The sequence below is a fragment of the Protobothrops mucrosquamatus genome, unplaced genomic scaffold, assembly GCF_001527695.2.
Source record: "Protobothrops mucrosquamatus isolate PMUCROS unplaced genomic scaffold, P.Mucros_1.0 scaffold659, whole genome shotgun sequence".
Lineage (NCBI taxonomy): Eukaryota > Metazoa > Chordata > Lepidosauria > Squamata > Viperidae > Protobothrops > Protobothrops mucrosquamatus.
In genome coordinates this window covers 591886-619264 of record NW_015386948.1, presented here as the reverse complement: position 1 = coordinate 619264, position 27379 = coordinate 591886, and the positions used below count along the sequence as shown (strand labels likewise).

The following is a 27379-nucleotide window of genomic DNA, read 5'->3' as shown; positions in this document are numbered from 1 at the left end:
GAGTGAAACGCTATTTTTAATTGAATGCTGCAATAAATGGCAGATATTAGTTCAAGGGTGAAACATGGATGCGTACTTGCAAAGAATATGTAGCCTGGGAAGGGAAATCATGAATGGAAGTGCCACAAAAGAGTATTTGATGTCAATTAACTATCTAAAACAAAAGGCTGGTTGTAGTTGTTGGTCATGAGTAGGCTATGGATCTTTCAATAGTTAAAAATTCCTTGGGGAGAATATTCTGAGCTGGTAAGGGGCAATGTTTCATTGTTTAAGGTACGATTATAGATTGGTGGCTATATTGTCACTTTGCTTCCAAGCTAATATGAGAGGAATTTAGAATACATATTTAATTTTAAGGCCATACAAGCTCTGCAGTGAATGCACTACATTTTCTGTGATATGTGTGGTAGAATGCTGGGGATGACTATGCTATTGTATTAATGCCAGTCAAAAAGTATAATGAATCCTAAAAGAAATATCATAGCCAGCTCTATAAAGCCTGTTGGTCATGCAAAAATCCAACCCATGCTTGCTGAATGAAGAGAAAGATTTGGAGCGCTCGTCTGCTCCATAGGGAAGAAAGCAAGATAAATCATTGAGAGCAATGGTGCTTGTACTCCAGGTGCTTCTATTGCTAGTCATGGTAATCCTTAGTGATAAACTGGGTTGAAGCCACAGGTGTTCCAAGATGAAACCGATCCACAAAGTTGTTTATGTTCCAGGAACCTGGAAAGGAAAGAGAAAGATCTAAAAACCTTTTACTCTTAGAAGTGAGATGGCCCGTGATGCAGTTACTCAATGGGAAATTAGGTGAATCTTTCCCATGTGCTGTTTGTTTGCTGGTAAAAATTTTCCATGTATGGAGCTTGGTTGAAAAGAAACGTACATTGGAAAAGAGGCAAACCCACTGTGTGAAGATATAGCTGAGATAACATTTTGGCTTCTTCTAACCACAACTTTTATCTCTAAAATCAGAATCTTGTTCTCCTATGCATTCTAAATGTTGAAGTTTCAAATCACTGGGTCTGTTTGAAAAGTAGTATTGATTTGTGGCCATTAATTGCATTTTCACCTAGATAGGTGTGTAGTATGTTTCAACATACATATCCTTGGACTGTGCATGCCAGTCTTTCTGGTCTGACACTATAAAATGTTCACATTTTGGCCTATATGCCTTGATTACATCAGGCCCAACAGAATTATGAAGAGGAAAGCAAACAAATTTCCCACTAGATTATTTAGATGCTGGCCTTTAACTTCAGTTGTCATTCACTCTGCTTTTAGGATGTGAGAGGATGTATGGGTCTATGAATGAGATATTATGTGCCACCAAGTCACTATTGACTCCAAACGACCAGATATATTTTCCCCGTGACAAATGAATGAGATCTATGAAAAAGAATTCTCAGCATTCTTGTCCAGTTATTTTCCAAGGACATCTGTATACTGCATATGTATCAAGGGATTTTTACAATACACCATATCTATGTAGTGTTCACAGTCATTGGGAATTGGGTGGCATAAAAATTTAACCAATTATTGTTCATTGCACAGACAGATGTTCAGACTGGGCTTGGCATTTTTATCCACCTATCCAGTCCCTTCCAAAGACCTGGGGCAGGCAGACACCGATTCCCGATGGTGTTAAAGATATTGTTGCAGAATGCAAACTGTTCTGAGTAAGGCTGCCTTTTGCAATTGACAGATGGTGATGTATTATTATTATGTATTATTATTAGTGCATTTTATTTTATTTTAATTATCTATAAACTGACTTAATAATGTTTTGCTTAAAGCATGAATAAAAACAGATTCAACTGGGCTTTGTTTGAAGCAAGGATAACAAACTCCTTAGAGATGCCTGCTTGCTACTACCAACATAGCAAACGAGAGCTTCCCAGCTCCCTGAAAATGAAGGTGGAATAAATGTCAATTCAAAGCCATCCAAATCCACGGATCCATTCAATATTACAAGATGTTTAATTTTATCCTATTTTAAATCCTATGACTTAAAACGTGAATTCTGAAGAAAAGTTTCTTGTAGTTTTCCACAGTCCATTTCGAGCAGTTCAGGAAATCCCTGCAGATCCATAGGACTGTGTTGGTGGAGAAAATAAGAAGAGAGACTTCTTTCTGCAACCGTCAATTTCGTGTGATTAAACTCTCGATGCTCACTGTTTCTTATTGTTCCAAAGCCTATTTGTTGATGATTAGTTCCTCCCTTTTGATAACTCTTCTCTATGTTAGAATCTAAACTTACATCCTTACGTACAGCATATTTCGTTACTGTTCTAAAACTCAGTTGAGCCCACACATCCGTGTGTGTCCAGTTGTTTCCACAGCAATATTTTTCTGCTAGATTTCAAACTGCTGGTTTTTTTTGACTGGCTATGAGAAAAGAGGACAAACATAAATTTTTAAAAGGAAGAATTTCTGCAAACTTTGAATGCTGTGGCCTGAGAACCAAAGGAAAACAAGAATTTACAGCCCTAAGAAACAAGAATGAGTTTCATGTCTCTTAACCTGCAACAGGAAATCTTTGCTGCTACATGCTGTGGAGAATTTATACTGTGGTGGCAGCATGAATACATATGCGTGTGTCCACATGTGTTTCTAAGTCAAAAGTAAATGGAACAGAAGCACTAACAATGGCATCTTCCTTCCAGTCCAGGTCTGGTACTACAGACACAAGGGCTTCTCTTCTAACTTCTGCAGAGAATTATACTTTCTGAGTTTGACATGCTAGCCATTCATAACAAGACACAGATATATTATAGGTTGTTTTTTTTTACTGAGGTTATGTTTTTATTCTGACTATATACTCCATCTTTGGCTGTTCATGAATATGTAAGCAGAGCCAGAAGGATCACACCAAAGTACATTTAGGGTAACAGTTTTCCCAAACTTGCTGTCCTTTTGTGCTTCTTGGGAGTTCTGAAAGTACTCTATCAATTGTGGAGCAAAATAGATTCCTTGTTGATCAAGCAGTGTTTGACCCAAGAAGCTATAGCTGTGAGCAGTTCTGATACATCTCTTTACTACTGGATGGGAAATGTTGTGTCAAGACAACGAACGACGCTTTGGAAACACAACAGATCACTGTTTTGTGTTTGAAGCTGTGCTCTTACTGGAGGGAGTTCTTGATTTGCCCTATTTTCTAACTTTTAGTAGTGTGCTTTCTTTCTTTCTTTCTTTCTTTCTTTCTTTCTTTCTTTCTTTCTTTCTTTCTTTCTTTCTTTCTTTCTTTCTTTCTTTATTTATTTATTTATTTATTTATTTATTTATATTATGACCGCCCGCTCCAATAGACCCTGAGTGGTTTATAGTATAATACTGAAATGTACAATTAAAATAGTTAAAAATAAATGCTGTCCTAAATAGAACTGAAAACAGTCAAAACATCCTTACTCAATCTCAGAAGTATTTTACACAATTTCTTTTGCTACAGAAGTAATAAATAAAGAGTAAATGGATTCAGCATTAGAGTCTAAACGTAAGAGGCCCATTAACTAATATCACACAGGCTTCTTCCTACCAAAAGCCTATCTCATGAATCTGATGCAAAAACAAATTTAATTCTACATTTTCTACATAAAATGGCTCACACTGGAGTTTTTTTTCTCCTCACTCCCCCAGCACCCATGTCCAGAGTGCTTCTGTTTAATATAATTTGTAGGCGAAGAAGAACTTTACAAAGTTTACTGTATATTCTGTAGCTTCTCGATTAGTCCCCGTAAAGGTGTTACTTTACCTAAGACACCATGTGCTAGAAATTAGTGGCGTGATTCCTCCACCCTCTGGCTGTTTCTGTTTCTCTGCTAAACAATACACAGAGTCTGCTAGTGGCTTTTCCCAGGCTTCCTAAACTAGCTTGCTGTCTCAGATCTAAGGACAATGGGACAGAAACTGCCATCAAAGCAATGTATGTATTCTGGGAATGAAAGAGATTTGATCCAACCATGACACAGGATTAAGATGGAAACGGAGGATCAGTTTGGTAGGGAACTGTTGGATTGCTAGGGCCCCACCTGGACTCGCCCATGTTGCCTTGTAATGCTGCAATTGTCATTTAGCTGGGAAGGCTACCCGTTTTATCTAAATTCAAATCTTAGGGTTTAATAAACAGCACAAAGTGACCCTGCAGCTCTTGCAAAAGCATTAGCAAACTGCAGTTGCTTCATCAGCTGCCTCCAAGGCAATAGATCCATTAGAGAACAAGGGGTGATGCAGCCGACTTAAAGGAAGAACCAGCTGAAGAGCAAGTTCATACATGCTTAGAGGCTTGGGAGTCAACAGTCTTCAAGAGCAAAGAAGCTGACGATTGAGGTGCTGCTGCAGTTTCACTATTGTAAAGGAGAGCAAAGCTCCTGCTCTACAGCTGATTGTGCTTCCTGACCCCTGCATGCACAAAGTGAAGTGCAATCATGGAACTTGAGAGGCCGCTTTGATTGGGAGAGTACAAGTTATGCAATGCCAGGTCATTCAGGAATTCTGGGAGTTGAAGTCCACGAGTCATAAAAGAGCCAAGGTTGCCTACCCCTGGTCTAGCCCATACACTGTGCAGATGTTCATGCACACAATACCAGCTACTTGATTGTGCTGTCCAATGTATGTTGTTCCTGCCTGCATCTTATACCCTGCCATTATACACACACACACACATGCATACACATATACATACACACACACTTTATATATACACATTCACATTCTCTCTTCCCAACAATTCCCAATGATTGCAGTGCTGTTTATAACAATAACGCCTTGTTATTTTTGAGACTCTAATCCTATTTTGTGAGTGCAAATGACTTACAGAATGAGGAATAATGTGGGCCGGTGTAGTCACTACACTCCTCTTTATAACTATTGCTTCTCACCATGAGCTGGAGGCCTCTTTCTATAGCAGAGAACTATATGTACTTACAGAATCTACTGGAATGATTTAGAAAAAAATCCTGGGAAATCTAAATCTAAATCAGAAAGCCTATCCAAAGAGAGGAGGCTCCAAGTTGCAATGACTACCTTCAACTTGTGAGAGAAGAAAAGGTGATAGTGGAGGGATGTGGCTCTTTCATGATCTTCTTCACTTTCCACTCTGGGAGAAGTTTGAATGGCTGAATATGTCAGAATCTTCAGAGGACAAGCTAATGGTTTGGCATACCCCTCTGCTCTGCCAGGGAGAAGCAACAGGATATGAGTGTGGAATGTGTATGTCAGCACATGGGACTTGAATAAGGTTTACAGTCCTGCCCCAATCCAGTTGCATTCCGTTAGTTCATGTTGCATCAACTTTCTCCTATGAGTTTGATATTCCAGTTCAGTATGGACCTAATTGTAGGAGATGACTAGACTGAGCCTGAGGGAGGGGTCAAGCACGTCATTAGTCTCAAGTCCCTTCACACCCACAAGAGGTCTAAGCCCAGTCCACCTTCAGTTCCATTGACTCTTATATACAACCAATTTACCTTGACCATTAGTAGTTCAGATTTTTGTAGACAGCATTAGCATGCAATAAACCTGAAGTCATTTGAACCACCTTGCTCCCTGATTTACTGCATCTGACTGCCTAAATTCAAGGCCACTTTATTAAGCCTGAAGGCTGGCTTTGCAGGCCATGATATTCTAATTTAAGATATGGCAGAAAGACTGAGAAAAATTAGAGCCATCTTTTTGCACTGATATCAGCACAGTTTGTATCTTATAATTCATCTGCCTTATTAACTGGGGCTCTTCTTGGTGAAAGGGGTCCTAAAGGTTTTCTGCCAAGATTAATGATGTCCCAGTGGCAGTAGGCGGGAATCCTTTTTGCTGTTAACAATAGCCACAGAGTCTTAGGGACTTTTGATTATGTTGCTAAACACACTCATCTTGCAGTTCCATTCATTTAATTCAAAAGACAAGACCGGCCAACTGGTAACCCCTACTGAGAAGGCAGCTGGTAAGTTTAGGCAAAGACTAATTTTGGAGGGATGCTTGGACAATCAATGCATTTCTTCTCAATGCCTAGGAACCTTTAAAGTCTCCACACCTTATTGGACTGGCAGAAATATCGGGTTATATAGAAGAACTACCTGCAGGCATCCCAAAATTAGGATGAAATAAGCTTTACAGTTATAGTTTGTGGTGAACTGCATTTTTATTGAACTTTAATAGCCAATCGTAAACTGCTCAAAGCACTATGCTTGTACAGCAAGAAAGTCTGCTTTATATTAAATTCATACAGCATTTCACATTTAGTATAATAATAAGATGCTAATAATAAGAAAGTGACTATGTCTGACCCTAAGAACTAAACATAAGAGAAAAATATAATTTCTTTTTGATTATAACATTTTACACTCCCCCCCCCCCAAGATTCTCCTGGGGAATCTTAAATGCTGGAATCTTAAACATCTGAGAACTTTGTATATTTCTGTGCTAATTAGGGAGTGTCTAATATGATGCTAATGAATTTTAGCACGTACCAGGTTTTCTCCCCTTTTAGTGCATGGCTTTATGTGTATATATACTTCTTGAACTGGTAATGCAGCTTGATGCAAAGTAAAAATCCAGCTTAAAACACCAGCCATTAAGCAGCTGCAGTTTACCATGTCATTCGAAGTGCACCCAGCCATCTGCAGAAAATTAAAAAGTAATCTGTGAGTAGTATCTGCCTACAACTTGAGGATTAATGGGGGTGGTGAGGAGCTTGGCCTGTCTGCAATTATCTGTTACTTCTCTTTATTAATTATATATTTATTTTGTGCAGCTGTATATGTACGTGTAAGCTGTTGGCTTTGGTGAGTGGATATTTTGTCAACGCATATTTGTATGGAAATCAAAAATTTTCTTTGGTAAAATGTGTTTATTGTTGGGCTTCATAGTGCCAACGTGTGATTTGATTATTTCATCTCATTCTTCTAGTCAAATTCTTGGCCTAATTACTTGTCTCTACACCTCATCAATTAATCTGTGTCATGGATGTTGGAAGGGAGAACGGCAAAATTTTAAAAAGTGGTTTGGAAATCAAACTTCAACTCTGCAATTCAAATTAGATTCCTGGATAAGTTATTTTTCTTTGCTTCACCCAATTTCCAGCTGGGAAGGAGGAATCTGGTCATAGTACTTTGGCAGTCATTTGGGGGAGAATACCCATGATTTTTCTCAAAATTCTAAATATGCCCATTAGGCTCAAGAGTCTGAAGGTTTGAAATAGTCCCATAAAAGTAGCAGGTTCTCATACTGATAGTGTTATTATCAAATTTTCTCACTGAGCAAAATTAACAAATAGGTCTATGCATATGTCATACTTGAGCATATCCTAATTTTCAAAGTAGTGGTTTCAATTTACAGGGTATTTCCTAATATTTCCTGGGTTTGCTTTTGAAGCAATCCTACCATAGAGCTCCCATTTTTCCAGTCTGGAAACTGCTATTGTAATACATTTAGCACATATATACAGCACCTAGTGCATTTAAAGCTAAGCTATGAAGTCAGGTCAAGCAGTATCTGAAGCAATCACTTCAAATGAAGATGACCCTCAAACTGTAGATATAAATTATATTCTTTGTCAATATATACATGCCATCATAGCTTCAGCAATCTATTCATATTCATACAATTATGTTGTTATTAGCAGGCTTGGGGTTGATATCAAAAGGAGTATTAATGTGATTCTGGTAACTAGATTTTTAAAATCCTTTCTCTTATCAGCTGATGTCACTTCAACTGATATTCATTTATTTGATTTACTCCCAGCTGCTGAGTGTGCCAACTCACATTATCAAAAAATAGATACAAATGCATATAGATGCTCCTGCTCCAGAAAATAAAACTCACAGGATTTCTTATTAAGAGGTTTATGAAAGATAATTGCTGTAATTCTTCAAGTATTTTTTTTTTTTTGCCTTTAAACTTCCTTAACTGTCACTTTCCTCTTTCCATTTGCCACTGATTTAACCAAGTATTTAAATTAAAAAACCAACACAGTCCAGAGTTGAGTGCCCTCTTCTGGTCATTTGAATTTTAGTTTAAGGAAGGCTTTCTGAGACTACCCTTGAGAGATCCGGTTTATTTTGTATAAAATGGGATTCCTAAGCTCTGGTGAATGCTAAAAACACGAAAAGAACTTAGCCTTAATTTCATATTCTCTAGAAGGAATGGAAGGAAAGCATAGAAATGCATACATTTATGAATTTTAGAAGAAGCCAGATAGTATTATATGTTAGTAGCTGGACATACTCGGCTCAAAATGAATATGAATGCCTAAATTCCAACCATGTTCAGACAGCATAACGGAGCACTAAATTAGGAAAAAAAAAAACCTATACTAAACATTCATCACAATATAATTTATATTGGCAAGATTGCACAATTATGGCTACCTACTTGTACAATCAGGCAAGATCGGCATTACTTTTGAGGGGGGATTCTTTCTTGAAAAATGCCCAGAGATGCAACACCCACAACTCTGGGAGGCGAACTGTTCCACTGATTAATTGTTCTCACCATTAGGACGTTTCTCCTTAGTTCTAGGTTGTTTCTCTCCTTAATGATTTACCACCTGTTACTTCTTGTTTAATGCTCGAGGGCTTCTCTGTGAGAGCCCCTCAAATACTGGAAGACATGATAAAGAAGGGAGGGGGCTGAAACCAGGGGGTTCAACTAAAAATCAGGGAGAGTCTGATTCAAGTCCATCCTCAGCCATGGAAGCTGTTTTGGTAATTCTGGAATCCATTTATAATAATAATAATAAAGTTGGAAGAAACCTTGGAGGTCATCTAGTCCAACCCCCTGCTCAGGCAGGTAACCCTATAGCATTTCGGACAAATGGCTGTCCAGTCTCTTCTTAAAAACTTCCAGTGTTGGAGCATTCACCACTTCTGGAGGCAGGTTGTTCCACTGGTTAATTGTTCTGTCAGGAAGTTTCTCCTTAGTTCTAGGTTGCTTCTCTCCTTGGTTAGTTTCCACCCGTTGCTTCTTGTCCTGCCTTCAGGGGCTTTGGAGAATAGCTTGACTCCCTCTTCTTTGTGGCAGCCCCTGAGATATTGGAACACTGCTATCATGTCCCCCCTCGTCCTTCTCTTCGTTAAACTAAACATACCCAATTCCAGCAGCCGTTCCTTATATGTTTTAGCCTCCAGTCCCCTAATCATCTTTGTTGCTCTTCTCTGTACTCCTTCTAAAGTCTCAACATCTTTTTTACATCGTGGTGACCAAAATTGGATGCCGTATTCCAAGTGGATGCCGTATTCCAAAATTGGATGCTGTATTCCAAGTGTGGCCTTACCAAGGCACTGCATTAACAGAGGGATAGATAAATTCTATCCCTCTGTTAATGCAGCCTAGCACTGTGTTTGCTTTTTTGGCAGCTGCAGCACACTGCTGGCTCATATTTAAGTGATTGTCCATTAGGACTCCGAGATCCCTCTCACAGTTACTACTATTGAGCAAGGTACCCCTTATACTATACCTGTAACATTTGGTTTTTCTTGCCTAAATGTAGAACCTTACTTTTTTCACTGCTGAATTTCATTTTGTTAGATAGCGCCCAGTGTTCAAGTCTGTCCAGATCCTCCTGTATCCTAAGCCTGTCTTCTGGAGTGTTGGCTATTCCTACCAGCTTGGTGTCGTCTGTTTCTCTCTCAAGTCAATCTACTTGATAGGAAGATGGCTCTAGGGGAAAACCGAGGAGGGAATACCTTGTGTTCTGAATGGAAAGAAAGGATATCAATCTAGCCAATAAATAAATGGCATCACTTCTTCAAATGTTGCTTTCGTGATGGAGGTTTTTTTTTTTTTTTTTAAAAAAAAAAGGTAATTCAGAATAACAGAGTTGGGAGGGACCTGCAGTCTGTAGGTTGCCCTATGAGGGATTAAAGTAACAAGAATGGCTCAAAAGTCTTGATAAACCTTCACGTTATTGAACCACGTGCGTCTCTTTAATACCACTATCAGTTCTTCCATGACTGGAATGAAAGAATTGAGGATTTCAGGTTGCTGCTGCTTCTGCTTCTTCTAGACTGATCTCATAAATTATTAACTTCATGCAGCATTTGTGTGTGTGTGTGTGTGTGTGTGTGTATGTAAGATTACATACAACTTGCAGTGCAATGTTGAGTACATGTCCCTCCCATCTAGTAAATTTGACTGTTTCCTGAATGTGACAAATGAAGAAAGGACTTTAGGTTCCTTCTTTTAAGCAGGAATCATGTCTTCTCTGTCGCAGCAGGATTTTTCAACCAGGGGTTCCAATACTTTTTGATTTTTCTATTTACGGTGGAAGAGCCAGCCTAGGATTTTTACCTCCTGCCTTTGCTGATATACAAATAATAAGAGATATGGAAGAGTAAAATGCTTCTTTACAGATTGAATGGTGTGAATCAACATTCATCTGAAATCCAAGGGATGAGCCATATGGTGGATGATCAGGTCAACTAGGAAACAACAAACTCTCATAAAACTGCTTTGAGAATTTGGCATAAAATTCTCAGAAGAGCTGTATGATTCAGCAGCAAAACAGCTAAAAATAATCTTCCATCAAGTGTTTTAGCAGCAGGGCCTCTTTGTTGAAGGTCAGAATCCTGACCCTGCTTTAGAAATTCACAATACAGGTAGATTCTGTTTTTCCAGAGTTCTAGAAAAGAGCTCCAAAGGTAACAGCTCGCAGTTTGCAAATGATACACAAGAAGAGCAACATCTTGTGATAATGCCACCTAAAATACAAAACCTGAATACTGCATTACTCTTTGGGTTGCCTTTTCCAAAAGTTTGATCTTGAAATTTCTGATATCTGAAATTTGCATCTGAACTTATAGCAGTCTCTTAATAATGATCACAGCTGCCTACCCCCCCAGCACATAAAAAGGTGTCATATAGATTCCATTCTTTTTGATTGACTGGGAGCTATACAGAGTTTGATATAAGATGGGTGGATATATATAAATAATTTGAATAAAATAAATAAATTCTTGAAAAAATTTTCTGGATGATAACAGATTTTTATTTTTATTTAATTGTGTATTTGTGAGTATATGTATGATGTTTTTCCTATTCCTTGTCTTCAGGGTATATAGAGTAGAGTAGAGTAGAGTAGAGTAGAGTAGAGTAGAGTAGAGTAGAGTAGAGTAGAGTAGAATTCTTTATTGGCCAAGTGTGATCGGACGCACAAGGAATTTGTCTCCAGTGCATAAGCTCACACTGTACACATAAACAGCAAGTAATAGGTCATAGGTCATCATCATAGTTACAATCATTATTCATAAGTTACAAACAACAACTGATAAATCATAAAAGATGGGAAAAGAAGAGAAATGAGAGTGTGCTGTGGGAATTAAGTGTTCAGCAATGGCATGAGGGGAAAAAAACTATATGTCTCGTTGTTTTGGCATGGAAGGCTTTATACGGGCGCCTGAGGAGAGGAGTTGAAGAAGGATGTGAGGGATCTGTAGATATTTTCTCAGCCCTCTTTCTGGTTTGTGCAGTATACAGATCCTCAATGGAAGGCAGGCTGGTTGTGTTTGTTTTTTTTCTGCAGTCCTAACTATCTGTTGAAGTCTGTCCCTCTCCTGTTTGGCTGCTGTGCCAATAAGGGCGTACATGGAGGTGACACTATGCTTTAGCCAACTAGCACACTACAAAGTGATTTTTTTTTTCAAAATTCCTAGCCACATTGCAACAAAATGTGGTGCACTGTCTTATAGTGTAAGTGGCCAATTATCTGAAATTTTTCAGATCTATCTAGGAAAATAAAGAGTATCACAATCCGCTGAAGTTAGCTGGCAAGGAGTTGGTAGAAGCATAATAAGCTACAGATGGAATAATTAAATAACAATTGTGCCCTAATTATGGGACAACTTTTTCAAGCAGCATAGGTCTTCCTCTTCATTAATTAGCGAGATCTAGGATTCATGTGGTTAATCCAACGTATATTTTATGTCTAAAAAGCAACAATGAAATATGTAAAGTTTGATCTGTGTTTCTGTAGCATTTTGGGGGAGATGCTGCTCCTAATATACAGTAGATCAAATCAGTTTGATTATGCTTATTTATGTTTAAAGTCTGGCTGAGTTATGGAGAGCCCTAAGAAAGGTTTAATTGCTATTTAAATATATTTTGGATGGGTGATTGAAATGTTATAATGGATTGCCAGTAACGTTAGCAAAGTATGCAAGTTTGGGATTTAGGTTTGGGCACAAGGTTGTGAAGCAAATGTTTTTTGGATCGGTTGAAGTCTAAATGGCCATTGTGTGGTCATTTTTATTTAAATGGTTTGTTTTGCCACTATTAATGTTTTTGTGTCAGTATTAAACAATATTTCATACCAGCTGAAATGTGCTGCTGAACGAACAAATTATACAAAAAGATATAGAATGTGTGAATCTGCTTATTTATTTGTTGAGCATTTTTTCTTTTTCAGATTTTGGATTCCCTGGGTGACTTCATGCTAACCCAATATTTACAGAAACTTAATGATGGTTTAACAATGGAATGTGTGAACTGATGAATCATGGACCACTCGTATTTAAGACACTTACTGTAGAGGAGATCACTTCAGTAAAATAGTGAGCTGACGTGAAAATGATAGCAGAGAACAATCAGCCATAAAATATAATTGACCCATATGCCTGGAAGCTGAAACGATGTCATAATTTTAAATAAGACTTAAATGTAGCTAAAAGAAAGCTAAATGATAAAATTGTTGAAGTAGCTTTTCTGTAAGAAAATGGTATAGTACTTGTTTGAATTTTTTTTTTGTTTTAAATAGGGGAGAATTCAAGGACAAACCCAATATAGGTCTGTATGCAAGGCCTGGAGAGAGAAAAAAAGAATATTTCTTTTTTTCTCATAATGTTTTTGGAGCCACTGACGTTGACCTGCACAGAACTGAGCACTTTCCAAATCAGATTGTCACAAAGACAGATGTATAGGTAGGATTGAAAGAAAAGGAAATTGCACAGAAGTCACCTGAAACTTGTTGAATTTTAGTGAGGTAATTAACAATACACTATGTTAAGATTCATGATTTCCTTTAAATTGGATTGCTGGGTGGTTGCACAATTTTAGACCAAGAGAAAATAGAAGGACTGTTGGAATCAGTCATTCTGCTTTCAGAAACCTCGCTAATACTAAGGAAAGGGTTCTAAACTAAAAAGCATTGTTGTGGTAAGTAATCCTAATGTGGAACACCTCTTCCTAAATACATGGGATTGAACTAGGATATCAAGTTCAACTCTCTTAACTTGAATGCACTTTTGTTTCTTGTTCTAGGACCACATCATCATTGAATACATCAGAAGTGCAAAAATCAGACCTTTGTCTGAAGCTCCCAACTGAATTAATTTAAAGTTGTTTATATCTAATAGCACTGTGCTCTACGGAAAGCTATCTTTGAAGCTATGTTCATAAGAAGACTAGACATAGAATGCTTTAGAAACTATGGAAGAAAAAGAATACTATATGGAATTCATGATACTTTTATCCTACCCTTCCCTCTTGGAACCTCAGGCTATCTACATTTTAGCTGCAATTTTATCTTTACAGTAGATATAATTGTGCTTCTGGCTAATGATCAGTTTTGCTAGTGCAACTCAATACTCTACTTATATCAGATTGGATTTCAGCATGAACTTAAGTCAATACACTGACTGCCTACTCCACATTCTGGGCATTGCTCCGAAAACTTTAACTCTTAGATTCCTCCGTGGCCTTGAACTGTTACAATTTAAAATATCCTATTCCTCATCCCCATTAAATCAGGTAACTTAAATTTTCCTTTGATTTTACCCCTGAAACAATTTAGATCTTTGGCTGTGTACAGCAAGGTGGTAGTTTGTCAGAGACTTGATCCCAGTGTATTATTTAATTCTGCTCTCACAGTATTTTAATCAGACGTGTTAAATTTTCCTTTGAAAATAAGCTTCTGTTTCAGTTGTTAATGTCATATTTTCAGGAAATGTCTGAATTGGATAAAAATTGTTTCACTGAATTTGTTTTTAATTAAAGTTTCTAGAATGGCAGCCAAGTTAGAGTTCTTTTTTTCCCTGCCAGAAAAAGCAACAAAGAGTTTTATGGCATTTTGCATATTAATTATGGAACACTTCATCAGATATTGAAATTGGTTACTGATCAAGATAGCACAAAAACTATTGATCAGATTGTTTAAACCTGGACATTTCAAACTGTGTTCTGTAGAACCCCAGGGTTCCAGAGAACTTGATCAGGTACCCTGAGAGACTAAGAGCAAAAGTAATACAAAAACAACAGCAACACTCAAACACACCCAGTTTGTTTTACCACTATCGCTTTGCCTTTGACCAGAGTTCTGGAATATTTTTTTTTAAAAAACCCATGAATAGAACAAATAGAAAAATATGAGATCCCTGATGCAAAAGCGTAATCTAGCTTTGTTTGGCCAGCACATCTGGACACTGTGAAGTGGGGAGACTCTTCTTTCAAAACTTCCTGTTCTTCCCTATCCCTCCACTGCCATATTTTCCTGAAGATTTATCCCACTGAAAGAACCATCAAAGTGGTCATATAGAAGCACATCCCTTACCTTCTACAGAATCATTTGTGCAGAACATCCCTTTCCTGATTGGAGTACTATTGGGACTTATTCCATGGCTTCCCTAAGGAAAAGGACACACTGGGACCAAACTTCAACTAAATCTGGAGACCCCACCCTTGTTTTATAATAACTCCCACAAATCAGTAGGAAATTCTCCCATGGATCTACATAGAAGCCAGTAGTCATTGGTCTTGAACTCGTGATAACTTAAAGACAAAATTGGTTATGCAAGAATCACTTGTGTTTATGAAAGAACATAGGCTCATTTAAGATTTTTTTTTAAATGTTAAGCTCTGTACAAACAATTTTAACAATATTTTAAATATTTACTTCGGTGATTCTGAACGAGGGATCGAGGCAAACGTAGTCATATTTAGAATACATCCTCTTTTTTTTTTTGATTGAGACCTTTCCTGCATGCAGCTAACTGCTACTGTACCTATATACTTATCTTTTCAGTCCTGTGCTAAGGAATTCCTCTTTTTCTAAGGATTTGAGATTTTAACACATTAATTTTGGAATTTTAACTATGGAATCTATTCAGAAATGCTTGTAATTGCATGGGTTAATTTTTTATTATATAAATTTGGAGCTAGTTATATAAATACATGTATAAGTAAACAAATTTCCAACAGCTACTTATTTTAATAAAGTTGAAGCATCTGAGAATCATAACCAGGAAATCATAATCCAAGGTTGTTACCTGTCAAGATGAGAAATAATGAATTCTGTCCAATTGCCAGAATGGGAAACTTATTTTTCCCCTCTCTTGTTATATACTTATTACATATGTCTTGCACACATTCTTCTCATTTACTATACACTTTGTGCTTTGACAGTTAATACAGCGTTAACGTTTGTATAGAAAGCATATGCAACAATCCTGCCACAAAGCACACAAATTCATACTTGGAAAATACTACAATCCTTTCCTCAGATAGCACACCTGCTGGTGTGATAACCAATATGTTGTGTGGAATGTGGTTGTGTGAGTCTCACAGAAACCTATTGGATATTTCCTCTGGTGCACCTGATAAAGACTGACTCCTCCTCCTTTATCTGTGTACCATTTTTGCAATTTTTCTATCAATAACTTAATATTTTGCTTTGATGTTTGGCATCATTTTTGTTTGTGTAGCCCAGCATATCTATCTATTTGTCCATTAGTCTCTCTATCTTTATCTGCATTTCGCTGCTCAACTGCAAAGGACTCTGGGTAGCCTACAAAACTAGCAAAAACATAAAAACAGATAAAAACTTCAAATCAGTCAGCCCATACTAAAGTAATTTTATACAATTTTTTTTATAAATAAAACAAAATGAAACAGGGGCCCTAACAAATAATAAAACACCACCCCAGGCCTGAGACCAAACACAGGTTCTCAAAGCACAAGAATCCTCCTCTTTCATGTGTATCTGTTTATACATGCACACATTAAGAACAATGAAGCAATTGTCTCCTCGTATACTACACTACAGTATATACCAGGGGTGTCAAACTGCCGGCCCATGGGCCGGATGAGTCATGCCGAAATCGCGCCCACCCCATTGTCGGCAATGGAAAAAAAGTTGTGATACATCACGATACGTCACGTGACGTTGCGAGTTTGACACCCCTGGTATATACTATCATAGTACTGTAGTCAGTTGAATAGGTCACTCATTGAGGCCCAAACTTAGTGACCTCTTTGAGGATACGTCTTCTGCACACCCCATAACTATGTAGTTGGGGACAGAGCTGCAGACTCCTGACTATATTTTATCTACCCCCAGCAGACCTTAGAAAGGGGCTCTTGTCATCATCTAATCCAATTTGCATTGTGTCATCATCATCGTTTGGAGGACTTGTCAGCTGTAATATATACCATTGGTTTACAAACAGGCAAAGAAGGACAAATTCATTTGGGAAATTTCATTCCTCTCTCACTGCTTTCAACTGCTTTCAAAGAGCGTGCTCAGTTTTTTTACAGCCATAATGTGAATTATACTTCTTAAAGCAGAATGTTGTGCACCTGTTGTTTCTTTGACTCCATAAACTGATTTCAATAGGTGCTTGGTACTTCTTGTGTAGTGTCATGTCGCCATGGGCGAGGCATTCTTATTCCTGAATCTCTCTTTTGACATTCCACTTGAGCAAATAATTCTTAAAGCAGCATTTACCTCTGGGAGACTAGTTGTCCCTCCATGCTAAGAACGTGCCTGGCTCAGCAGAGCTGTTATTTTATTAACATTGTTTGAAGACTGTTTGTGCAACTCAGTTGCCAAATCTTATTATTCCTGATTTTTATCTCATTGCCTGACATGCATGATAGCTCTGAGGTGTCACCAATGAAACTCCTAACGCTCTTGGATACAGGAGCAAAGACTATTCTCAGTTTCACAGTATCTGAGATCTTCCTCACCTTTACATCTGCTGCCACCATAATCTGTCTTTCAGCCTGGCTGTTTCTTTTCCACCCATTCTCAATTGACATGCAAATGGAAAGTAAATATGTACCCTAAATAGGTTTGCCACGCAGCTGGATTACTAATAGTGTTCTCCTACATAACCCAGTGATTGAGTCCACTGATGCTCAAAGGCTCGGTCATACTAAGCCATAAGGGGAAGAGTGATTTTTTTATTTGTTTAATATGAAGCTTGAATGCAGTCAATGTGGCTGCTTAAAAAATTGTGGCTGGAAGAAACCAAGGCTTACTACACTATGGAAACTTAATCAAATAATCACAGGTAGGCTTTGATTCTGAACACAGCAGAATCAGCAGAGCTGGAAAACTTGATTCTGTATTGCCAGGCATGCGGTATACTTTCTGCTTAGCATGTCTGCTTGAATTTATCACGTCAGTTCTGGTGCCAACTTTAAAGAACCTTTTGTTTCCTCATTGCTCTATCATCTGGTGCTGACTGGGGCAGTAGCTAGGGTGGAGGAAAGGAATCTGGCACATATCTGCTAGCCTGGACATCCCATCATTTCAGAAGCTTCCCTCCCTCTTCCTCTTTTCAACCTCTACCTTCTAGTCCTGCCCAGTTCCTTGATCTTCCCAGCCTCAACTCTGCTGCTCAACTCAACCACCCACCAATCTTCCTGATGCCTTTCCACCTTCCTTTCCCAGGAATTCAAAGAAGGGTGTTCATATCCCTCAGGTCCATTCATTTTTTCTAACACCTTTCCTCCTTTACTCAGACATTAAAACATAAGCATGTATGCCAGCATGCCTACTTTTAGGGTAGTGTTTCTCAAACTTGGCAACAAACGTATGTGGACTTCAACTCGCAGAGTCGGCCAGCTGCCCTACACATTTTGGATGCTTTTTCTTTTGAGGTCCCCAAATCCTGAATACACTTTACCAGTGAAGTATAGCAACAAACCTTTGGCAATGTTATTTCCTAACTTTTTCCACCATATATAAAATAAAATAATAAAATAAAATAAAATAAAATAAAATAAAATAAAATAAAATAAAATAAAATAAAATAAAATAAAATAAAATAATAAAATAAAATAAAATAAAATAAAATAAAATAAAATAAAAAAATAAAATAAAATAAATAAAATAAAATAAAATAAAATAATAAAATAAAATAAAATAAAATAAAATAATAAAATAAAATAAAATAAAATAATAAAATAAATAAAATAAAATAAAATAAAATAAATTAAATAAAATAAAATAAAATAATAAAATAATAAAATAATAAAATAAAATAAAATAAAATAAAATAATAAAATAAAATAAAATAAAATAAAATACCAGCTAAGTCTTTAATTAGGCTTAGCACACCCAAGAAGCTTAGCATCTCTGTACCTTCTACCCATGCCATCCACAGAAATACAGGCCTTCCTTACTCATTTCATGCAGTCACAGTATCGTGTCCCTTTTGATTGTGTCCCTCAAAGAATAACCGTAACAACAACAGCACATGCCCACTGGCCACCAAAGCTTTGCCACCTCAGCTCTGATCACCATTCTCCACTGAAAAGCATCCCTATCTGTATAGGTCCACCTTATCTGGGGACCGGTGTGCTTTATATATTCTAAACAAAGCACCTTGAGCTGTTTGTTTCTGAGACTCATCCAACTCTATGATTGCTTGGTCACCTTTACAGAGTCGACATGCGAATTTACTTTGGTAATAGCAGCAGCAACAAATATTTCCCACACTGTCAAGTAAATATCCATCCTGCTTGAAGCAAAGCCATGCCCCCTGCTGGGGCATTTTTCATCATATTCACAAACAGATACCTATGGGGAATTCTAACTACGCTGAAGCAGACTGGAAAAAAAAAATCAACCCAAAAGAACTAAGGACACCTTTGAACTGCCAAACCGGCAAAGGAGTTTCTCACCGGAAGATGCAATTTCATCTGGATTCAAGGATACCGCTTCACGAGCTGGTTGTTCATAGAGGAGGAACTGGTAGCGGTGGTAACCACTTTCGGGGGGTGGTGTGGGCCGGAGGTAGTCTGGATACCAGAAATAAAAGTAAAATAAAATGCTGGTTGTATATGTGCGTATACGCCCCCTTAAAACATTTATCTAAGATCGAGACACAGCCACTTTGGAAAAGGAATGAGCCTATTGTTTTTTTCTTAATAACCATTTTATTTGTTGAATTTATCTATACCGGGCCTCTTTGACTTATAGTTTTGCTGAGACTTTTTTTTTTCTTCTATTTCTCAGAGGGATATTTTTTTTTTACAGCTCTATAATTCTTAGTTTGTTTGCATTTATACACTACACCAGACGTAGGGACTAGAATTCTTTATTTTCTTCAACTGCGATCCCTATTTAGAGAGGCATTATTAAACGTTCCTAATAAGGAATATAATGATGGAAGCAAATGAGGATTGATGGTATAGATTTCAATCTTTCTTTAGAGCACCTGGTGTGTGTGTAAATCTCTGAACACGTTGCCACCCTTTCTCTTTATCTGGCTGTTTGCCATCAAGTTGCGAGAATGTGCTTGTCTTGTCTTTGTTGGAAAGAAACTCCCTTTAAACTCACCTGGTTTCCCCAACCACTCAAGCTTAGATTAGTTCCTTTTCTTTCCAAATCCACCTCTTGTTACCTCTCCTAACCCATCTTCCAGATGGATGACACGCAAGCCCCAAAGCACTACCTAATTTTAGACTTATTCCAGTTTGTCTGCCTCTCGCTATCATGCTCACATGATATTTCTTGCAATAAAATAACTCACAATATGGGATTCTGTGTGGCTAATATAGGATTAAAAACAAAACAAGATAAACAATAAAGGCAAAACACACAATGCGATAAAAACAGGCTAAATAATAAATAGTAAAACGAGATTGAAAAACATGACGTATTCTAAATTATAAGTGAAGGATTCTCAGTGCCCTAACCCAGTTCACAGGGGAAAACCCAAGTTTTAAAAACTTAAGGAGGGCTGATTGGATTGGGTCACCAGAATCTTGGGAGGCAGGAGAGGGTGGGACATGCTTTGTCAAAAAGCAGGCACCAGGACACACAAAAAAAGGATGTTTTCTGGATCCCACTGATGGCATTCTTACACAGAGAGGACCTGGAGTGTCAACCTATCAGCTCTTGTAGTAGAGGCAGATAATAATTGGAGATAGGTAGTCTCACAACTAACCCAGCTGAGCCGTGCTAGGTTTTATAGGTGATAATCATTGTCTTGAATTGCAATCTGAAACCTATAAGGCAGTACAACTCACAAGATCCTTTATCTCCTACCAATACTGACTGGAACTGGCCCCAGAAGGAGAACAATCTTCACAACATTATATCTTGCACACGACATCCCTGATCCTGATCCAGAAATATATATAATCAATAGTATGACATTTTCTGACTCTTGATTTTGTATTTTTAATTTTTATTGTTTTAAATGTTGAAAGTCTATATGTAATTGTGGAGGGGAAGGTATAAATGTGAATCTAAATAAACGAATAAAGAATACTGTAACTTAGTTACGTTGGATTGAGACCCCAACTGAAGAATTCCAGGCAAACCTTGGGTGTGTGTAGTGGGTTGGCTGCTGACCTGTATAAGTGCAATCCTCTGTTTTAATGATGCTTCAATAATGTTTTCATTTGTGTTGGCCTTTTATTTTACTCTTGTTAGCCACCTTAAACACTGTCCTTTAATGAAAAAGCAGATAATTAATGCATTGATGTTCTTATCACCATAATTCTCTGACCTGTGGGGAATTATTTTAATATCTTTCTTCCCATCATTTTTTCATTACTAACCCGAACTCTCCAAGTTTCAACTTTGGGCCAAAGTAGCCTTGCAAAAGAATAATTTGGAGGTGAGAAATGAATATTTTTTCCCCATCTTGCTTCTCTTCAATTGGATTAGAGAGAAAAATATATTGGGAAAAATAGGCCATTTTTACATTAATTTCTCCCTGGGGAATGTAATCTGGTTTAATTAATTAACCCAGTAATCCAATATACTCAGCATTCAGCTAATCATATAGGCTGAGTTTGTATTTCATCCTAGGTTATAATGTGGTTGCCAATTTGTGCCTCAATATGATTTGAATACAGCTATAGAAATGCTAACGTTTAAAGCTATCCATATATCATAGAGTTACATGAGTCTGACCTTTGTGAATAGTGCTGCATTATATAGAGACGGCTTTTAAAAAGGAAAATGATTACTTATTACTAGGAGGCAATGACTATTAGCAAAAGAGACTGAATGGCCAATTAACTATCTACACATTTTGGTCTAGTGTGTTGTGTGAATAAAAATGTCATGCAAACATATCCTCTGACTGCATCAGGAGAGTGGCTTTTTTGTACAGTACATTGATATATGGTTAAAGAAATCATGGTTTATGGAATTAACTATGCTGGGTGGATTCAGATAGCAACAGCACTTAGATTTATATACCACTTCACAGTGCTTGTTAGTTCTCTCTAAGCTGTTTACAAAGTCAGCATCTTGCCCCTAACAATCTCGGTCCTCATTTTACCAACCTCAACTCAATGAGCCATACACCCGTTTGCGATCCATATAATACCAACTAGTTCAATTTTAGCCCATGAACACAGCCAGTAGCTATATTAATTGTACCTTTTATTATTTTTATTATTAACTCTTATAAGTTCATAACATTTTAAAGATTCATAAGAAGATAAAAGGAAACATTCTAAATAGATTGTACAAATTAAGAAAGATAAAATTAAAATAGGATATAAATGCAGCTACTAGAATACCAAAGAATTAAAACTAAAAAAACTGCTAAGCTGATAAGATACCCAAACATAGGATATGGAAATACTGTATGAAGCTACTAAGCTATTGATATACTTAAATATTAAATTAACTGATGAGTTTTTATTATAGATAACACAAATCTTAAAAGTGCTCCACTAACAATTTAGATGAGGAAAAAAAAATTAAGTTAATACTTTTCATTAAGCTAACAAATTTCCTTGAAAGAGCAGGATAAGATATGTCAAATATTTATTTTTCCCCAGCATTGATTATTTTTTACATTTTTATCATACTTTTGACCCAGGTCCTTTCTCATAACATCCCTGTAGAGTAGAGTAAGCTGAGAGAGAGTGATTGGCCTAAACTTGGTAAGATCCATGGCTGGATGGGTATTGGGAATTGGATCTTCTAAGCCTGTAACTAATTAAAGATAAAGTCACAACACTACCATAATGTTTGAGTTTAGGATAGCAACTGGTTGCTGTAGGGTTCATAAAAGCACTATTTTCTGTTTTTGCAGAACTGGCAAACTATACAATAGCTTCCCTCTGATAGCATCCATTTGACCATGACAGGGGCTTAAAACATACATTCCTGCCTGACAAGATGTTAGTTAGAAAGCAGGAATCCAGACCTCCCCGTCAAGTTCCAACTTCAATCATCTCAACATTTCTAGCTAGTTTAGCTTCCATATGCTCTATCAATTGCATAGGTTGCCATAAGAACCAGCAAGAGGAAACTACACTTAATTTCTGAAGAGCTCAGATGTAAATGAAATCAGGGTATTACTTGCTGTCAATCTTTAATGCCTCACCAGTGGGTTGATGGCTTCCCCTCCCTCTGTGTTGTGAAAAAAAAGAATCAAATATCAAGCAGAGCTATTATGTATGCAGATGCTCCTTAATGGTTTAAAACCCCAATCTTAGCTCAAAGGGCATTTCAGATTGGATTCAAGAAGACAAGATGATGTAAAGAAATTGAAGAGATAAAATTCTTCACAGCCTAATCAAAAGGGGTGGGTGGGAGGTGGTACTCTTTCTTCTCGAATGTAACTATCACAGATTCACTTCCTGATGCACTTTTTTCACTTCAAAATTTTATGAGCCAAAAAACCTTAGCTTTCTTATGATTGTCCAGTCCTGCAAATCCACCAGCTGATGTAAAAGCCTTGCAGGTGGGGCCAGTGACACTGGAATTTTAAGAATATATTTTCAGCACTCCCACAATAAAATGGTTGACATGATGGATATGGCCTATCACACCGTATCCATGCAGCAGAAAACAAAGCAGGAGGCTATGGCCAGTTTAAATCGTATTTTCTAAGAGTTTATCTGGGGCTCATATGAGACCCAAAGATATTGTTGAAGGTTAAGGATATGCTATCTCGCATTGCAGTATGAATAAGCAGGAGGCACTAAACATCAAAGAATGCATTGATGGACTCATTATTACCTGGACGTTTTGAGGACCTCAAGTATAATCTATGTCTACTTTACAGAGTAACAGGATTGGAAGGGACCTTGGAGTTCTTCTATACCAGGGGTAGGCAACCTTGGCTCTTTTATGACTGGTGGACTTCAACTCCCAGAATTCCTGAGCCAGCCACGCTGAGGGGAAAGGGAGAGGTTTCCAAGCTGAGCATGCTGGCTCAGGAATTCTGGGAGTTGAAGTCCACCAGTCATAAAAGAGCCAAGGTTGCCTACCCCTGGTCTAGACCAACCCCTTGCCATGGCAGTAGATCCTATACCATCCAGGATAAATGGTTGTGCAATACTTTCTTGAAAACCTCCAATGAGGGAGCATCCACAATTCCAGGAGACAAGCTATTTCACTGATTAACTGTTCTCACTCTCAGGAAATTCCTCCTTCATTCCAGATTGGGTTTCTCTTTAATGTAGAAACCACCTTTCTGCTTTTCACTTTATGTGTGTGAACTTAGAAAAAAATAGTCTTTGGGAAGCAGAATTAGATGCGGAAGATTATAGGAGGTAAGAGTAGGAAATACTTTGCTTTTTCTGTGATAGAAAAGTATACCTATTGCATAATGATGGCTCTTTTTTTGTGTAAGATAAAGAAGAAGTCACAATCTGCTGTCCAGCTTGAGTGTGAAATGATTCTTCTGATTTGCTGGTCCGACGCTGAAATTTCCTGGATTTTCTGAGCCTGTAGTCCTAGGAATCTTTCCTGTTATTATCTTCCCTCTCTGGAAATCTTGGAACCTGAACTGTCACACAGAGCCTAACCATACTATTCTGCACAGGACATTTCAAAGCTATTCTCTCTGCCATCTTTCAGAGAACCCATAGGTTGGTTCTCAGTTTATTGGGGTCTCATTTTTACAAGGAGGTCAATGGTATCTATGCAGTAGTGTTTTTGAAAGCTAAGGCAGCATCTTCTAAAGTTGAATTTAAAAAAATAGAGTAAAAACTTGCAGAATTTTGTTATGCTACCTTAAGAAGGGACATATTTATTAAAATTCAACACCCTGCTTGTTTAAACAAGCTCAGAATCTATTGCTACTACATTATAAAATGCCATCAGCAAATCTGTTTTGAATAGGCAAAACAAGTTCATAAAATACAGTGCAAGCTTTCAAAGTTTCTTGGGTTTTTTTTGTTTTCTTGGACCAGATGGAAAATACTTTAAAAATGGGGGTGGGAGTAGGGAAGAAAAAAAAAACCCCTGATGTTTAAGCTTTGAATCTACATTTAGTTACAGTCTTGATGAAATACAGGAGAAAGTTGCAGCCCTTCAAATCAGATTTGGAGCTGAACTGCACTTAAGACTCACTTAAGGACTGATGGCATGAACAAGCAAATAAACAATGGCTGAACCTCCAATCCTTTACGTCAATACAAAATCCACTTGTTTTACTCAGACCAATCTCCATGGTTAGGCAAAGTGTACAAGTTCCTTGCTAGCTGGAAAAACCAGGCTGTTTTTACATTAAGCAAGATGTAAATTTAGATGGTGCACTCTGTTCAAGCAAATTAGGACAAATATACAGACCATGCCTCTTGAGTTTTTTCCAGTCCCTTTATTAGCAGTGGCCATAATAGGCACAGTATTTGTATTTTACTCTGCAATGTATTGCATCTATGGCTAAATTGAGATTATCTTTTGATGAGGGTGGTGGTTTTAATTTTACTTCACAAATTTTCAAATGTATCACTGGACTTCCTTCTTATTGGCTATATTTATGTGGAATGAAAATTTTGTATGCTACCAATACCCGTGGGCCTCGTTAGAAAGATTACTTATTTCCACAAAGATCTTGGCAATTACATGGATCAATGCATAATAAAAAGGATTTTTTTATTTCTGGGATTGAAAAGAGCTAGACATATTTGGACCTTTTGGGTTGTAGATTAGATTTTGATACTGAGGTTCACTAATGTTTATCTTTATGGAAGAATCAGGCATGAGGAATTATTAAGAGAATTATTTTGAAAAAATTGGAAAAAGTTTTATATGAAGGATTACATACAAGACATTTTTGAAAAGGCAATCTACTAATCAGCATGTTTACCTTTTACACAGATTTTGTTATTTATTCAACAATAGTTTTTCTTTTTTAATTTGAAATGATCATATATTGTTTAATACTTGATATTGCTCTAATATTGAGTTAGATGTTTACCTTACTGAATGTTACCTGCATTTTTAAAAGCAAAACAAATTCCTAAGGTATTTGTAATGTAAGGTAAAGAAAGCAGAAGCAGACAGAAAAGTATAATGAGGGGAAAATATGCAAAATACTGTTATTCATACTTAGGAGTTTTTTAAATGTATTATTGAAAATCAGGGCAGACATTGGCTATGTAAAATAGATGGGTTTTGTTGGAAAATTACTGCGGGTAATTTCCAGGTTAGTGTGCATCCAGCACATTCCCAGTCACACTACATCAAGAACAGAGCAAACACACCCATCCTTCAGTACAAATAGCCAGAATATAGTTTAATGTTTATTTATCAAACATAGAAATGGGGTTTCCCCATCTCCTGCCTGCCTGCAGCAGTGTTTTTATATGGAAATTGCTCTAATGACCATACCTACTTCATTTCTATTGGAGAAGTAGCTTTTTGGACATTATAAATCCTGTGAAATGCGTAAGTGTCTCTTTCCAATCTGTTACCATGTGGAGATAAATACTTCCTTTTCTATAGGAGATGCTCTTTCATGAAATCAGTTGAAAGAGGTGGAATTTGGGAATGGCTTTTGTGCTGGTGGTGTCACACCTCAGCATGAACTTCAGTTAGGTTGCACAAGAGACTAAAATAATTTGCAGCAGCATCACAATTACCTGATGCTTTAAAAAAAAGATTCAGGTGGGGGAAAATGAGGTGTTTTGGGATCATTCCTATGTAAGAGAATAGTTTTACAATTTCCCTGTTTCTTAAAAGACCCAAAAAAAATCTAGCTGTTGAATGACAGTGAGCAATGGGATTCATCTTGATGTGCTTTGAGTGGATCTGGCCTTCACTGACTTGCAGGCAATCAAGATCACACAATCACACACATGAACAGGGATCCATACTTCCTATACAACTATAGAGGCCTCTGCAACAGATACCGAACGATACACAGAAGTTCTTAGGAAGTATTGAGGGCTCCTGCTTACCTGCTAATACATGACCTTGCATGTTCCCCGTCTTCAAATCAGCACCCTGAAAAGAGATAAATTGTGTTAAATGGAACCAGCTCTTTTCCAAGATTTCATAAACGTACATATTGTGTAGATTTTGTTTAGAAGAATATGAATAGGCGGGCAGAAAAAAGGAAACAGGGTTCGCATTCACAGCTATTGCTACCTGAAACAAACCATCCATGAGCAGCAAATTCACAGCCAAGGTAAAGTCCTGATCCAGGGGACTTCAAACTTGACCCTTTTATGAGTTGCATTGTGGCCTCAACATTACTAATGAAAGGGGTGACCCAGTTGAAGGGTTTCAGTTGAGTATGGAGCTAGTGAGGATGCGCCCAACATATTTCAAAGCTGGTGTTGCATGCATGAAATCACACCTAACTATTTTTTTTTTTTTGCACCATTTTGAACTCCCAGAACCAAGACGGGATTGATATGAAATAAATGAATTATCTCCCCACGGCGGACGAAGAAGGCGGTTCGACTAAAAAACAGGAATCTTACTTTGTCCTTATCAACTTGGAATACTGCATCCAGTTTTGGTCACCGCAATGTAAAAAAGATGTTGAGACTTTAGAAAGAGTACAGAGAAGAGCAACAAAGATGATTAGGGGACTGAAGGCTAAAACATATAAGGAACGGTTGCTGGAATTGGGTATGTCTAGTTTAATGAAGAGAAGGACGAGGGGGGACATGATAGCAGTGTGCCAATATCTCAGGGGCTGCCCCAAAGAAGAGGGAGTCAAGCTATTCTCCAAAGCGCCTGAAGGCAGGACAAGAAGCAACGGATGGAAACTAATCAAGGAGAGAAGCAACTTAGAACTAAGGAGAAACTTCTTGACAGTGAGAACAATTAACCAGTGGAACAACCTGCCTCCAGAAGTGGTGAATGCTCCAACACTGGAAGTTTTTAAGAAGAGACTGGACAGCCATTTGTCCGAAATGGTATAGGGTTTCCTGCCTGAGCAGGGGGTTG

The 27379-nt window shown here is 37.5% G+C and overlaps 1 protein-coding gene across 1 annotated transcript; it reads right to left on the bottom strand.

Moving 5' to 3' along the window:
- Window positions 1-26423, bottom strand: LOC107289237 (phosphatidylethanolamine-binding protein 4-like). Its single transcript, XM_015817962.1, has 3 exons — window positions 26380-26423; window positions 18895-19011; window positions 1-726 (listed from the first exon to the last, which is right to left on the bottom strand). Exons 1-3 carry the CDS (start codon window positions 26399-26401, stop codon window positions 635-637), a joined length of 231 nt encoding a protein of 76 aa, XP_015673448.1. The 5' UTR covers window positions 26402-26423; the 3' UTR covers window positions 1-634.
- Between the last annotated feature and the right edge of the window lie 956 nt (window positions 26424-27379).

Coding starts and splice junctions, on each gene's coding strand:
- LOC107289237 (XM_015817962.1), bottom strand. CDS start 26,401: ATGCAAGGTCATGTATTAGCAG. Junction 19,012..26,379: donor GCAAGGTCATGTATTAGCAG/GTAAGCAGGAGC, acceptor TCTGGTATCCAG/ACTACCTCCGGCCCACACCA. Junction 727..18,894: donor AGATGAAATTGCATCTTCCG/GTGAGAAACTCC, acceptor TTTCCTTTCCAG/GTTCCTGGAACATAAACAAC.